The 12,748-nt window shown below is 27.1% G+C and overlaps 4 protein-coding genes across 4 annotated transcripts; 2 read left to right on the top strand and 2 right to left on the bottom strand.

Moving 5' to 3' along the window:
• Window positions 1–1,368: 1,368 nt before the first annotated feature.
• TA03810 (uncharacterized protein) lies at window positions 1,369–2,004 on the top strand (the record flags this gene model as incomplete). The annotated part of the gene is made up of 1 exon (XM_949894.1): window positions 1,369–2,004. One exon carries the CDS (start codon window positions 1,369–1,371, stop codon window positions 2,002–2,004), a length of 636 nt encoding a protein of 211 aa, XP_954987.1.
• A 1,672-nt stretch (window positions 2,005–3,676) lies between these two features.
• Window positions 3,677–7,259, top strand: TA03805 (uncharacterized protein; the record flags this gene model as incomplete). Its single annotated transcript, XM_949893.1, has 6 exons — window positions 3,677–3,749; window positions 4,106–4,144; window positions 4,183–4,902; window positions 4,938–5,060; window positions 5,373–5,432; window positions 5,482–7,259. The coding sequence occupies 6 exons, from the start codon at window positions 3,677–3,679 to the stop codon at window positions 7,257–7,259; spliced, it is 2,793 nt and encodes a 930-aa protein (XP_954986.1).
• Window positions 7,260–7,695: 436 nt separating this feature from the next.
• On the bottom strand, window positions 7,696–10,365 carry TA03800 (uncharacterized protein; the record flags this gene model as incomplete). The annotated part of the gene is made up of 1 exon (XM_949892.1): window positions 7,696–10,365. The coding sequence occupies one exon, from the start codon at window positions 10,363–10,365 to the stop codon at window positions 7,696–7,698; it is 2,670 nt and encodes an 889-aa protein (XP_954985.1).
• A 402-nt stretch (window positions 10,366–10,767) lies between these two features.
• Window positions 10,768–12,655, bottom strand: TA03795 (uncharacterized protein; the record flags this gene model as incomplete). Its single annotated transcript, XM_949891.1, has 2 exons — window positions 10,768–12,357; window positions 12,521–12,655. 2 exons carry the CDS (start codon window positions 12,653–12,655, stop codon window positions 10,768–10,770), a joined length of 1,725 nt encoding a protein of 574 aa, XP_954984.1.
• Between the last annotated feature and the right edge of the window lie 93 nt (window positions 12,656–12,748).

Raw genomic sequence — 12,748 nt, 5'->3', positions numbered from 1 at the left:
ACTCTTATTTACCCTTATATACTCTTAACTAGCCCAAATTTATTAAATTACTCTTAAAATCACTTTTAAAATTAATGTTATAGAAATTTATATTAAGTGAGAAATTTTCCAAATTATTATATAAAGAAATACGACGTCGTATTAGAAATAATACTATACAAACTCTAGAAAAGAGAAATTCCGTTTTAGATAAGAGAAATTCTATATTAGATAAGAGAAATTCTGTGTTACATAATAGAAATTCCGTTGTATTAGAAAATCCTAAAACGAATTATGAAATATATATATCAATACAAGAGAAACCAATAGAAATAATAAAGAATCAATTTCTATCAATATTGAATAAATTGAAGAGAATAGGAATAGAAAATATACATATATATAATTTAGGATTAAAAACATTAATAAAACCAATAAAGAAACAATCAAAAGCAATATTTTTATTAATTAAATTTTCTTGTTATCCAAGTCTAATCAATTTATTAAGACTCAAATTACTTGAAGAACAAGGTGTTTTAAGAATATTATTACTCAAAGATAAAAAATCACATATATATAGAGATAATAATTATTATATACGTCATTATTATTATAATAAAGTACCATATAATAATTTTTTATACAAATTAAAATCTTCACCATATATTTAAACGAGGGAAGAGGTAGAGATTTAAACGAGGAAAGAGGTAAAGAGATTTAAAGGAGTAAATAGGAGATTTAAACGATTTAAAGAGAGGGAATTAGGAGTAAAAAAGGATTTAAAGAGAAATACGAGGGAATTAGGAGTAGAGAGGAATTTGAGAGGAAAATAGAGAGGAAAAAGAGGAGAAAATTTTTCTTCAGTAAATTAATAAATTCAATTTGGATATTTGGATACAGTAGAATTGGATATTAGAGTTTGACTATAGTAGAATTGGACATTAGAAGTTGGATATAGTAGAGGTTGCACACAGTAGTATTTGGGTAGTAGAATAGGATACAGTAGATTTGGATATTAGAAGTTGGATACAATAGATTTGGAGATTAGAATTTGTCTAGTATAGGTTGTCTACAGTAGGTTTGGATAGTAGAAGTTGTCTACAGTAGACGGGATAGTAGAAGAGGATACAGTAGATTTGTCTATAGAGAATTGGATAGTAGTATTTCTCTAGAAGTTGTCTACAGTAGATTTGGATATAGAGAATTTGTATACTAGTATTTGTCTATAGTAGTAAAAGTCTCCAGTAGAAGCTTGTCTATAGTAGTTGTTGTCTAGTAGAAGTCACTAGTAGGAGTTCTCTAGTAGTAGAAATCACTAGTGCAGTTTGTCTAGTAGAAGTTCTCTAGTACAAGTTTAGTTGAGTTAGGTTAGTAGTATAGTTGTTGAGAATGACGAATATAAAATCATTAGAAGATTATATAGAGAAAGAGAATAATAAATATAAATATGCTGGTGGGCAGAATAGTGGAATAGGTATAGATGAAGGTGATCATATAATAAATTTATATTTGGATGGATTTATAGTGGATGGTGGTGTATTTAGACCATTATCAGATCCAATAAATACATTATTTATCAATGATGTGAAACGTGGTATAGCACCCCCAGAATTACAACATAATAATCATCAAATTAATTTACATTTAATTGAACATAATATTAATTATCTTAATAATAATATTATTATTGATAAAAAAAATTATTTAATTGGAAATATTAATACAAATTTAAAAATCAAATTATCTAATGGAAATTTAATTAATTTAACTATATCACAATCGGCTACTATATATGATCTTAAATATTTCATATTACAATATATTAATAATAATATGAGTAGTATGAGTAATAATATGAGTAATAATATGGGTACTAGTGGTACGGTGAATAGTAGTGTGAATGTGGGAGAGATAAAATTATTATATGGATTCCCACCTAAAAAAATAAATTTTGATGATACAACTACATTAAAAGATGCTGATATTTTAAATTGTAATATTATTCAAAAATATTTTTATATCTAGTTACGGTGCTTGTACATCCCCGAAAGGGGTTCCCTAAACCCCTGAAAGGGGTCCCATTAGTTATCCAGTTATCTACTGTAGTTAGTTATACCCCTTACGGGGTACCCTTTGAGCAAGCTCCGTAACGGAGCTCTTTAGTTATATACCCTAGGAGTATTTAGATATATAGTTATAGCCCTGGGTTTACTTAGTAACGGTGCTTGCTCAAACAGCTCCAATAGCCTTACAGTAGATAGTTCTTTAGTTATACCTACAGTCCCTTTAGTTATCCACTCCCCGTAACGGAGTTTTTTTGTTATTTAGCCCCGAAGGGGATTTCTATAGTTATATCCTTAGTATTAGTAACTGTAGTACACTCCATGGCTGTAAAATTAGCTCCCTTTCCCTCAGTAACGGTGCTTGGTCCTACTGTACTAGTATCCTTAGTACTATTAGTACTGTTAGTACTATTACTATCAGGTCCATTACTGGCCGTTGGACCAAGCACCGTAACGGGATTCGAACCTGGTACCTATAGGTCCCTTTACTCCTTTAGGTGCAGCAAGAAAATTTTTTCTTCAATCCCCTCAAATTTGCTGCACCTAGACTACCTAGACTACTCAACTACCCTTAACTACCCTTAACTACCTAACTATTCCTAATACCCTTAACTACCTACTTATGGTACTATATACTGTATACTCAACTCCATTAACTACTTCAAATATATTAATAAAATTATATTAAAATTTTAAAATATTAATCGAATAATTGTACAATAGTAAAATTATTACGTTTATAAATATTATAAGTTGCTGGTGTAAAATTATGTTCAGACATAAAATTATATATTAAATTTTCTATATTTATTTCTTTAGATATTTTATTTCTTTTTCCACTTATTCTCATATTATTCTAATTTAAAAAATTAATTTAATTAATTTAATTTAATTTATAATTTAAATAATTTAAAATAGTGTAAAAAATTACATTATAATGATTAATTGATAAAAATGTAAAAATACCAAAATCTTGTGGTAAATAATATAATAAAGCAGCAATACCACAACGTATAAATAAAGAATCTTTTTTAATTTGTAACATTATATAAATTAATATATAAATAATTAGATAAATAATTAAATAAATAATTAATAATAATATATATTAAATGGGGAATTATCAAATAAAATTATTTAACTAGCTAATATTAAATAATTTATTAAAATAAAATTATATAAATTTTTTAAATTATTAAATAAAATTTATAAATATATAAAATTATTAAATAAATTATTTAACGTTATTTTTTCAATAAATATCATCAATTGATAGAATTTGATGTTGTTATTGTTTGTTTTAATTTTACAAATAAATTAATTAAATAAATAAATTATAAATTTAATAAAATTCAATAAATTTATTAAAAAAATAAAATGTGTAATAAAATAAATAAAATAATATAAAATTTGAATAATTTAAAATAAATTTGTATATATAAATTTTCTTAGCTAGCTAATATTTTCATTATAATTTCATGTCATATATGTTAATTATTATAAATTAAATTATAAGTCAAATTACTGTTAAGAAATTACTGTGTAAGTTACTGTCTAAGTTACTGTGTAAAAATTGAATTACTGTTGATAAATTACTGTCTAAATTACTGTTAATAAACTAAATTACTGTTAAAATGAAAGAAATAATAAAATTAATATTAATTCAAATATTAATTAATAATATTTTCATTAATGGAATGAATAATGGTATAATTATTACCATTTCTTAAGTAGTCTAGAATAGTGTTCAATTGTCTAAAATAAGGCTAAATAAGGCTTAAGTAGTTAATGGGCCTTAATTAGGCTTAAATAGTTAATAGGCTTAAAATAGCCTTAAATTTCCTTAAATACTCTTAGTAGTCTATATTAGGCTTAATATACCTAAAATACCCTTAATAGCCTTAGATTACCCTTAACTACCTAATAACCCTTAATTATCCCTTAATACCCTTAGATATCCCTTAACTACTTAATAACTACGTTAACTACAGTACTTAACTCCGTAACTCTGTAACTAATTGAATAATTAGAAATAACAAATGATGAAATAAATCAAGTGTTAGGAATTGGTATGAATAATTTAAGATCAATATTACCAAATGGTAATATAAATTTATTTATAATTAATTTTATTAATTAGAACCAGTCAATGAACCAATTATTATTCCACAACATATAACATATACTACTGGGGAACCAACTGGTGTTCCTCCTTTAGAACCTATAGTAGATCCTACTGAAGTTCCTGCTTTAGAACCAATTGGAGTTCCAACAGTAGACACTACTGGTACTACTATTAGTACTATTAATACTGTGGGTACTACTGAAGATCCTAGTAAAGTTCCTACTACTTCAGAACCTACCACTGATGTTCCTACTATGGAAGTTCCTACTATGTCAAATACTACTACTGTGGATAGTATGAAGAAAAATCCTATGGAAGAGACATATATAGTACATACAATTTCTAGTGAAACGAGTGATAATATTCAAAAACCAATAGTAGAATTAATAGAAAAAATACAATTATCTGATGAATTAGATGATATAACAGCAGAAGAAATAGAAAGAGAAATGGAAATAGAAAGAGGTGTACGAGGAGGTAACACCGTAGGAGTAGAAAAAGGAAAAGGTCCAGGATCTGGTGTACAGGGACCAGGAGGTGTTGAATTAGAAGAATTAGAAAATATAAAATATGAAACAATATATATATCAACAAAAATAAAAGGAACAATAGGAATAGAAGGAACAGAAAGTGTAGAAGGAGGAGTAATAGGAACAGTAGAAACAGAAGGTGTAGAAGGAATAGAAGGTGTAGAAGGAACAGGTGTAGGAATAAATAAAATATTATTATTAAAAGGTAATTTTAATTAGGAAAATTAATAAATGGAATAGATTGTGAGGGTAAAAATGTTATTTTTGAAGTTACAAATGTTCCAAATGAAACAACTAAAGAAGATTTAATTTCAATACTTTATGGAACTGTAACTTATAATTTTCCAAATTCAAATCTTAAACGTAATACAATTATTTAATTATCAAATTGTTATTCTAATTATTAGAAGTACAGTAGTTAAGTACTGTAGTTAAGGAGTTAGGAGGTAGTTAAGCATCTAAGAGGTAATTAGGTAGTCTAGGTAGTTAAGGGGTATTTTAGCTATATAAGGCTTATTAGGTAGTTAAGCCTAATTTAGAGTATCTAAGGCTTATTAAGTAGTTAAGGCTATTTAAGCCATTTAAGGCTAGTTAACTACTTAAGCCTATTAAGGCCTAATTAAGGGTACCCCAGGCTTATTAAGACTATTAAGGGGGAGTATATAAATTTCTTAGGAACATATCCAGCAGTTTTATTACACGATGAAAGTACTGGAGAAATTGTTATTACTACAAGTAAACAAATAATTATATCCACAATAGATAAAAATTAATATTATTATAGATCAACCTACTACCTGTAGTACTGAAGGACCTACTACTGATACTGAAGAACCTACTAGAGAAGATACTACTGTTGAAGAACATGGTACCCGTACTGGGACTACTGAAGAACCTAATACTGATGCTATTACTGAAGAACCTATTACTAGTACAACTACTACAGATGGACCTATTAGAGAACCACCTATTGTTGATACAGAAGATTTAATAGATATGGAAGAAGGTATGAAATGTAATATTTATGAAGAAAATAGAATAAAAAGACCTACAGAGATAAATTTAACAAGAAGAAGAAAAATTGGTATGTATGAAGATGAATTATTAAGAGATTTGATATTTGGTACAGAAGTATCAAATATTAAAAAACCAGCTATACTATTAACTATTTGGCCAAATACCAGTACGGTGCTTGGTCCCACCAATACTAATAGTACTGAGGACAGTAGTAGTAATGGTACCACTACCACTGGTACAACTAGTACTAGTGGTACAACTACTACTGCTGCTGGTAATATTGTGAATGAAAAGTTGGTGAAAATTTTGAATATGGAATTGGTTGATGTAAGTAAATTGACTGGTGAATATTATACCTTTAAAATAGCTAATGGAACTACCAACATACCATTCATTGTTAATAAACACATTGGAGATGAATTGATCTCAAATTCATTAACAATACCACATGATACCATTACTAGACATTTTAATACTAAATCACAACATAGACCAATGTATGGTCGAAGTTCATCCAATGGTGGAGGTAACGGTGGAGGTAACGGTGGAGGAAATGGAGGTGGTAATGGAGGAGATGATGGTGGAAGAGGTGGTACTAGAGGTATAGGTAGTAGACAAGGCAATAGTAGTACACCATATACTAGTGGACCCTGTTTTAGTGTACCATATACCAGTGGTACAAGTGGCTCCTGTGGTTGTCCAAGTGCAGGTCCAAGTGGAAGTCGTACCTATAGTGGTCCAAGTGGAAGTCGTACATATAGTGGAACCTTTAGAACTGGTCCATGTGGCTTTCCCTGTGGTAGTGCCCCTTGTAGTGGTTCCTATACTGGTCCAAGTGGACCTGGCCCAAGTGGCCCATGTAGTAGTGGTATAAATATTAGGAAAAAAGATTTGGATGAAATGTATCTTAAATGTACCGATAGGATATTTTATGCGGCAGAAGTTGGAATTGATGAAGTTGATAAAGGAACACTTGAATTCCTCAGAAAATATATCAATACTTACGATAAATTAAATAAAACCAGACCTACAATTGAATCTATAGTCAATTCTACATTAAGACAAGGAGAAATATTAACAATTGAAATTACACCAGAATCATCTGGAACAAGTGGAACTACAGAAACTACTAGTTTGGATTCGAGTACTGAAACAACTAGTGATCCTATCAATAATCAGAATAAACCTGAGGAACCAATGACCAAACCAAATATACCAACAGAAACAAAGGAAATATCTGAAGAAACAAAGGAAGAATCTAAAGAAGTATCTAATGAAACAAAAGTATCTAATGAAGAAAGTTCTAGTGAATTGAGTAAAAATAACAGTGGAACCGAATCAACAGGTGTGATACCAGAATCAGTAGATGTTATACCAGAGTTACCATCAGATGTATCACCAGAATTACCAACAAATGTATCAACATCAAGTGAAGTAGTAGGAAGTGAATTGGAAGAAAGTAGTGAATCAAAAGCTGAAAGTGGATCAAGTAGAGGAGCAGGAATAATAGTAGGAGAATTCAGTGAAGAAGATAATGAAAATTAATCTAATATATATAAATTATATAATTAATTAGTTGAGAAATTGAAAAGAAAAATACATATCCAATCCAAAAAGTTTATGACAGTAGATTAAGTATATAACAGTAGATTAGTGAGTATATGAGAGTAGAGTGGACTAGTATTACCAATGTATTATACACTACTATATATACATACAAGTATATAAGGTATATAAGGGTATAGTAGAGTATTAGGGTATACTAAGGTTATTACTATACACTAGTGTATATTACTACAGGTATACTAATACCCTAGTATATACACAGTACTACTATATATTTACCTAATAACCCTTATGTACCTAACAAGCCTAATATACCTACTAACTACTGTATACTGACTACTATAGACTACTTTACTACGAATACCTACTAACCCAAATACTATAGTACTAGTAAAATATAATGTATTAGAAAAAATTATAATAAATCTTTTGATTGTAGAAATTGATAAATTTCTTTGGCTGTGGGTCGATTATTAGGATTCGGATCAAGACAATGTAGAATAAGTGAACCCATTTTAGTCTTTGCTAAAGTGTTTGGAATATTTGGAACTAAACCTTTAATCGCAGCTTTAACCATCTTTTCGCAAACAACACTCGAAGAATCATTCATATCCACAAGATGATGAAATGGTCCTGGAAATCCAAACATCTCTTGAAATACACAACCTGCAGACCATATATCCCATTTCTCACTTAATATACTATTCATATTCATAACACCGTAGTTGGTAGTATTAAGTGTATTGTAGTTGGTAGTATTCAGTGTATTCACTCCACTGTAATTGGTACTATTAACTCCACTGTAATTGGTAGTATTAAGAATAATGGGATGTAATAATAATTCAGGAGGTGCATATAACCAAGTAGCACCGGTAATGGAATTGATATTACCAGAATTGGATTCAAAAGCATCACCGAAATCACAAAGTTTAATATTCCAATTGGAATCTATAATAATATTCTCCGGCTTTATATCTCTATGAATTATTATACCTTTCGTATCTGTTGGTGTATGTAAATATAATATTACTTCTGATAATTGACGACACATCTTTAATCCATATTCCATTGGTATATTCATACTATTATTCATACTACTAAGTGTGGGATTAGGTAAATTACCCATAGTACTAAATGTTGAGCTACCTACGGGATTACCCAAACTACCTACTGAATTCTGTAAATTACCCATTGCACTACCCATACCACTGACTACTGGATTACCCAAACTACCTATACTATTGACTACTGAATTCTGTAAATTCGAGTATATAATATTGTGTTGAGATGGATTAGAATATTTTTTAGTATGTAAATCAACACCATGAATAAGTTCAGTACAAATCCAAATATCATATAAACCAAGTATAATGGCACCATAAATATTAATAATAAATTGATGTGAACAACGTGAAAGAATATCCCATTCATTAATAAAACGTTTCATGATACCGATGGGATCTTGAATTAACATTTGAGGATTCGGTATTTTAATAGCAGATGGACCACAACCTTCAATAAATCCATAATAAACTGAGCCGAAACTACCTTCTTGAATAATCTCCCAACTCCCTCTACAACTTATTAATAAACGACTTGGATGTAAATTATATACACTATTACTAAGACGTAACATTGTCATTTTAAGTCTTGAATAGTTTGAACGATCCAAGTATTTTATAGCCTCCAAATGCCAAGACTTCTGGACATCACCAACCAAACATTCGAGCACTTGTAAGCCCTGGAAAATATTCAAATCTTCTAATCTATTCATTGAAAATGGTTTATACCAATATTTCACATTAATAGACAATTTGTCAAGTAATTTAGGGTTAGGGGGTTTGGAGTTGGGATGTGATTTGTGATTGTGAAGGGGTTTGTGGTTAGGGATAGTAACGGGGTTATATGAGGGTTTAGGATTAGTGATAGTGGATTTGGGATTTGGGATTTGGTGGTTGGTATTAGGGATTTGGAGTCTTGTATTAAGTGTTTTGGAATTGGTATTCAGTATTTGGGCTTTTGTATTAGGAATTTTAGGGCTATGAAGTACATTTCCTCTATTAGTATTAGTAAGTACATTTGGTCTATAGGTATTTTGAGGCACATTTGCCCTGGTGGTACCAGGGGGTACATTACCTCTGGTGGTACTAAGAGGTACATTACCTCTGGTGGAAGTATTATATTGAGAATATAAATGATAATTTTCATAATTTATATTCTTTAATTTTACAAATTTCTCTGAATTTACATTTCTCTCCGAATTTACATTTTTCTCCAAATTGGCAATTTTCACGGAATTTACATAATTTTCAGCATTGACAAATTTATTATTTAATTTATTATTTGTATTATTTGTATGATATAATTCTTTAAGTGAAGTGATTTTAATATCTTTTTTATCTTTTGTTAAATTATTTTTACCAAAATTCATCAAACCATTTTTTATCTCATTTAATCTCACAATTACATTACTATTTAAACCCTGACTTACATTGGTATTACTATTGGTGTTGGTGTTACTATTACTAAAGCCCATACTGTTGTTGGTACTAGTGTTGGTATTGGTATTGTATTGTTGAGATTTGAATATGTGTGATTTAAGAAATTTTAAATGTGAATATTTTATATCATTATCAATTTCAATTTCATTCAAATTATTCAAATTTCTATCAAAATTATCAAAATTTGCTAAATTTGTGGAATTTGCTAAATTTGCTGAGTTTTCTAATTTTGTTAATTTATTTGAATTTGTGGAATAATTTGAGTTTGTTGAATAATTTGATATATTTGAATAATTTGAATTTGTGGAATTGGTTGAATTGGTTGAATTTTGTATTAATTCATTAGAATTTTGTAAATCTCCAGTAAATTTATGTAAATTAATTGAATTTTGTGAATTTTCAGTGAATTTATGTAAATTTTGTGAATTTGGTAAATCATTTGAATGATTTGGTTCTAAATATTTACATTCAGTTAATTTAAATTGAAATTCTTTCTTCATATTTTTATCCATAAATTTATCCAAATTTACTTTTTTATCCATTTTATTATCTTTATTTACTAATGTGTCAATATATTTATCCATAGTTATTTATGTGTTAATATTTGTAATATTAATTTGATTGAATACATCATCAGATTGTGTTGAAATTGAATCCATAAACTTCATTTTATATTCAAAAAATTTTTTAATTCATATTAATATTTTAAATTTATATTAATATTTTTTAATTCATATTAATATTTTTTTTAATTTAAATTATTTTGAACATTTTTTATACAAATTCAATTTCTTATTCATTACTAATTTATAATAAACTTCATTAATGAATTTATATATATATAAAAACTTAATTTATTACTACATTTATAAATATTATTATATATATATAATACACACATACACTATAAAAATTAATATAATCATTAACAATATATTATTATTATCAAATTATTAATTATCAAATTATTAATTAATTTATTAGATTTAAAGTTTATAATCTAAAATATCTTGAATTTGTGTATATTTTAAATTTTGGAATCTGATTTTATTAATACTACCATTATATATATTAAATGGTGAAGATAATTTTAAATATATATTAGATTCTTGTGTACCATTAAATAAACTATCCATACCAAAAAAATTATATATACTAAAATTTATATCATTTTTAGGTAATAAATTACTATTTTTATATATTATATTTATTAATTCCATTTCACCAATTAAATATTTTTTTTTCCTAATTCTCTTCAAACTCTTATTTAATTCTACAGTATTAGATTTTGTAACAGATTTAGTATTAGATATAGTATTAGGTTCAGTAGTATTAGATTCTACAGGATTAGGTTCTGTAACAGTAGATTCTGTAACAGTGGGTTCATTAGTATTAAGTTCTCCAGCATTAGATTTCTTATTGGATAGTATAAAATTATTAATAATATTATTATATTTAATTAATTGTATTTCATAATTTTTTAATTTTTCATCAATTTCTATTAATTCATCTATTATGTCTTCCATAACGGTGCTTGCTACAACAGCACCCCCTTCCTCACCAACTTCCTCAGTATCTCCCTTAGTATCTCCCTTAGTATCTCCCTCAGTACTAGTAACCTTACTATCCAAAAAAGTACCTGACTCCCTGGTTTTAGTGACAACAGCAATTTCATTGATATTTTTCTCACTAGTACACTCCATAGCTGTAAAATTAGCTCCCTTTCCCATAGTAACGGTGCTTGGTCCAACGGTACTAATATCCTCAGTACCATTAGTACTATTAGTACTACTACTATCCTCAGTACTACTACTATCCTCAGTACTATTACTACTACTATCTGCTTGACCAAGCACCGTAACGGAGGAATTATGTAATCTTGTTAATGTATTAAATAATTGTTTATTATTATGAATTAAAATTTGTTTAGAATAATTTAAATCATTATAAAGTGTCAAGGCATTTAGAAATTTATCTTTATTAGTAAAATTATGTAACCAATTTGTTAAAATTAAGTATAGAAATGGACTAATAGAATTTCTTAATTCAATTACTGTTGAATTAATTGATTTTAATAAATTTTCTCTTATAGAATTTGTACATATAAGTCTACGTATTGATATTAAATCTGGTCTATTTTCACGTATTAAATCATCTAATTCTATAGCTATTATTCCTCTATTCTTATCCACTTTACCACTGGTAGTATCCTTATTAACTACTGTAGTATTGGTATTTTCTTCTCTATTAGTATTATCTACTGTAACACTAGTATTTTCTTCTCTATTAGTATTATCTTGTCTATTGGTTAGAATATGTTGTATATTAGTAATATTATGTAGTTTAATAGATGGTATTAAGAGTATATAGATATTGGTATTATTAGTATATATAATACCAACATCATCAAAAATACGATTAAAACATAAATTTCTTAATAATAATAATTTATATTTATTGAAGAATTTTAATTTATCCAAATTATATTTTATAAATATCAAATCACCATTTCTTAATAATAAATCTTTCTTATTTATATTATTATATATCTTCTCCAAATTCTCATTCAATATTTCCTATACACATATTAACTACGAAGTAGAAATTAGTAAATTAGCAATTAGAAATAAGGGATAGGGAATTAGTAATTAGTAATTGGTAATTAGTAATTGGTAATTAGGAATTAGTAAATTAGGAATAAATTAATAAAAATAATTAGAATAGAAATTGTATGAATACATTTTTAATAATTTTAATATTTGATTGATTATATTGAAAATAATTTTGTAAATTTTTATAACCAAAATATATTGTACCAATTCCTAAACTACCAATAATTATTTCTTTTCTAAATCCAATTAATTTATTTAACATATTTTTTACACAAATTAATTTATACACAATAATTTATACAAATTAATTTAATTTATATAATATTTTATTAAATTAAAATTTAAATTATTTTAT

This window comes from Theileria annulata, chromosome 3 (assembly GCF_000003225.4).
Source record: "Theileria annulata chromosome 3, complete sequence, *** SEQUENCING IN PROGRESS ***".
Lineage (NCBI taxonomy): Eukaryota > Apicomplexa > Aconoidasida > Piroplasmida > Theileriidae > Theileria > Theileria annulata.
Note: the sequence above shows the minus strand (reverse complement) of the source record. Positions and strands in the feature narration are given on the sequence as shown.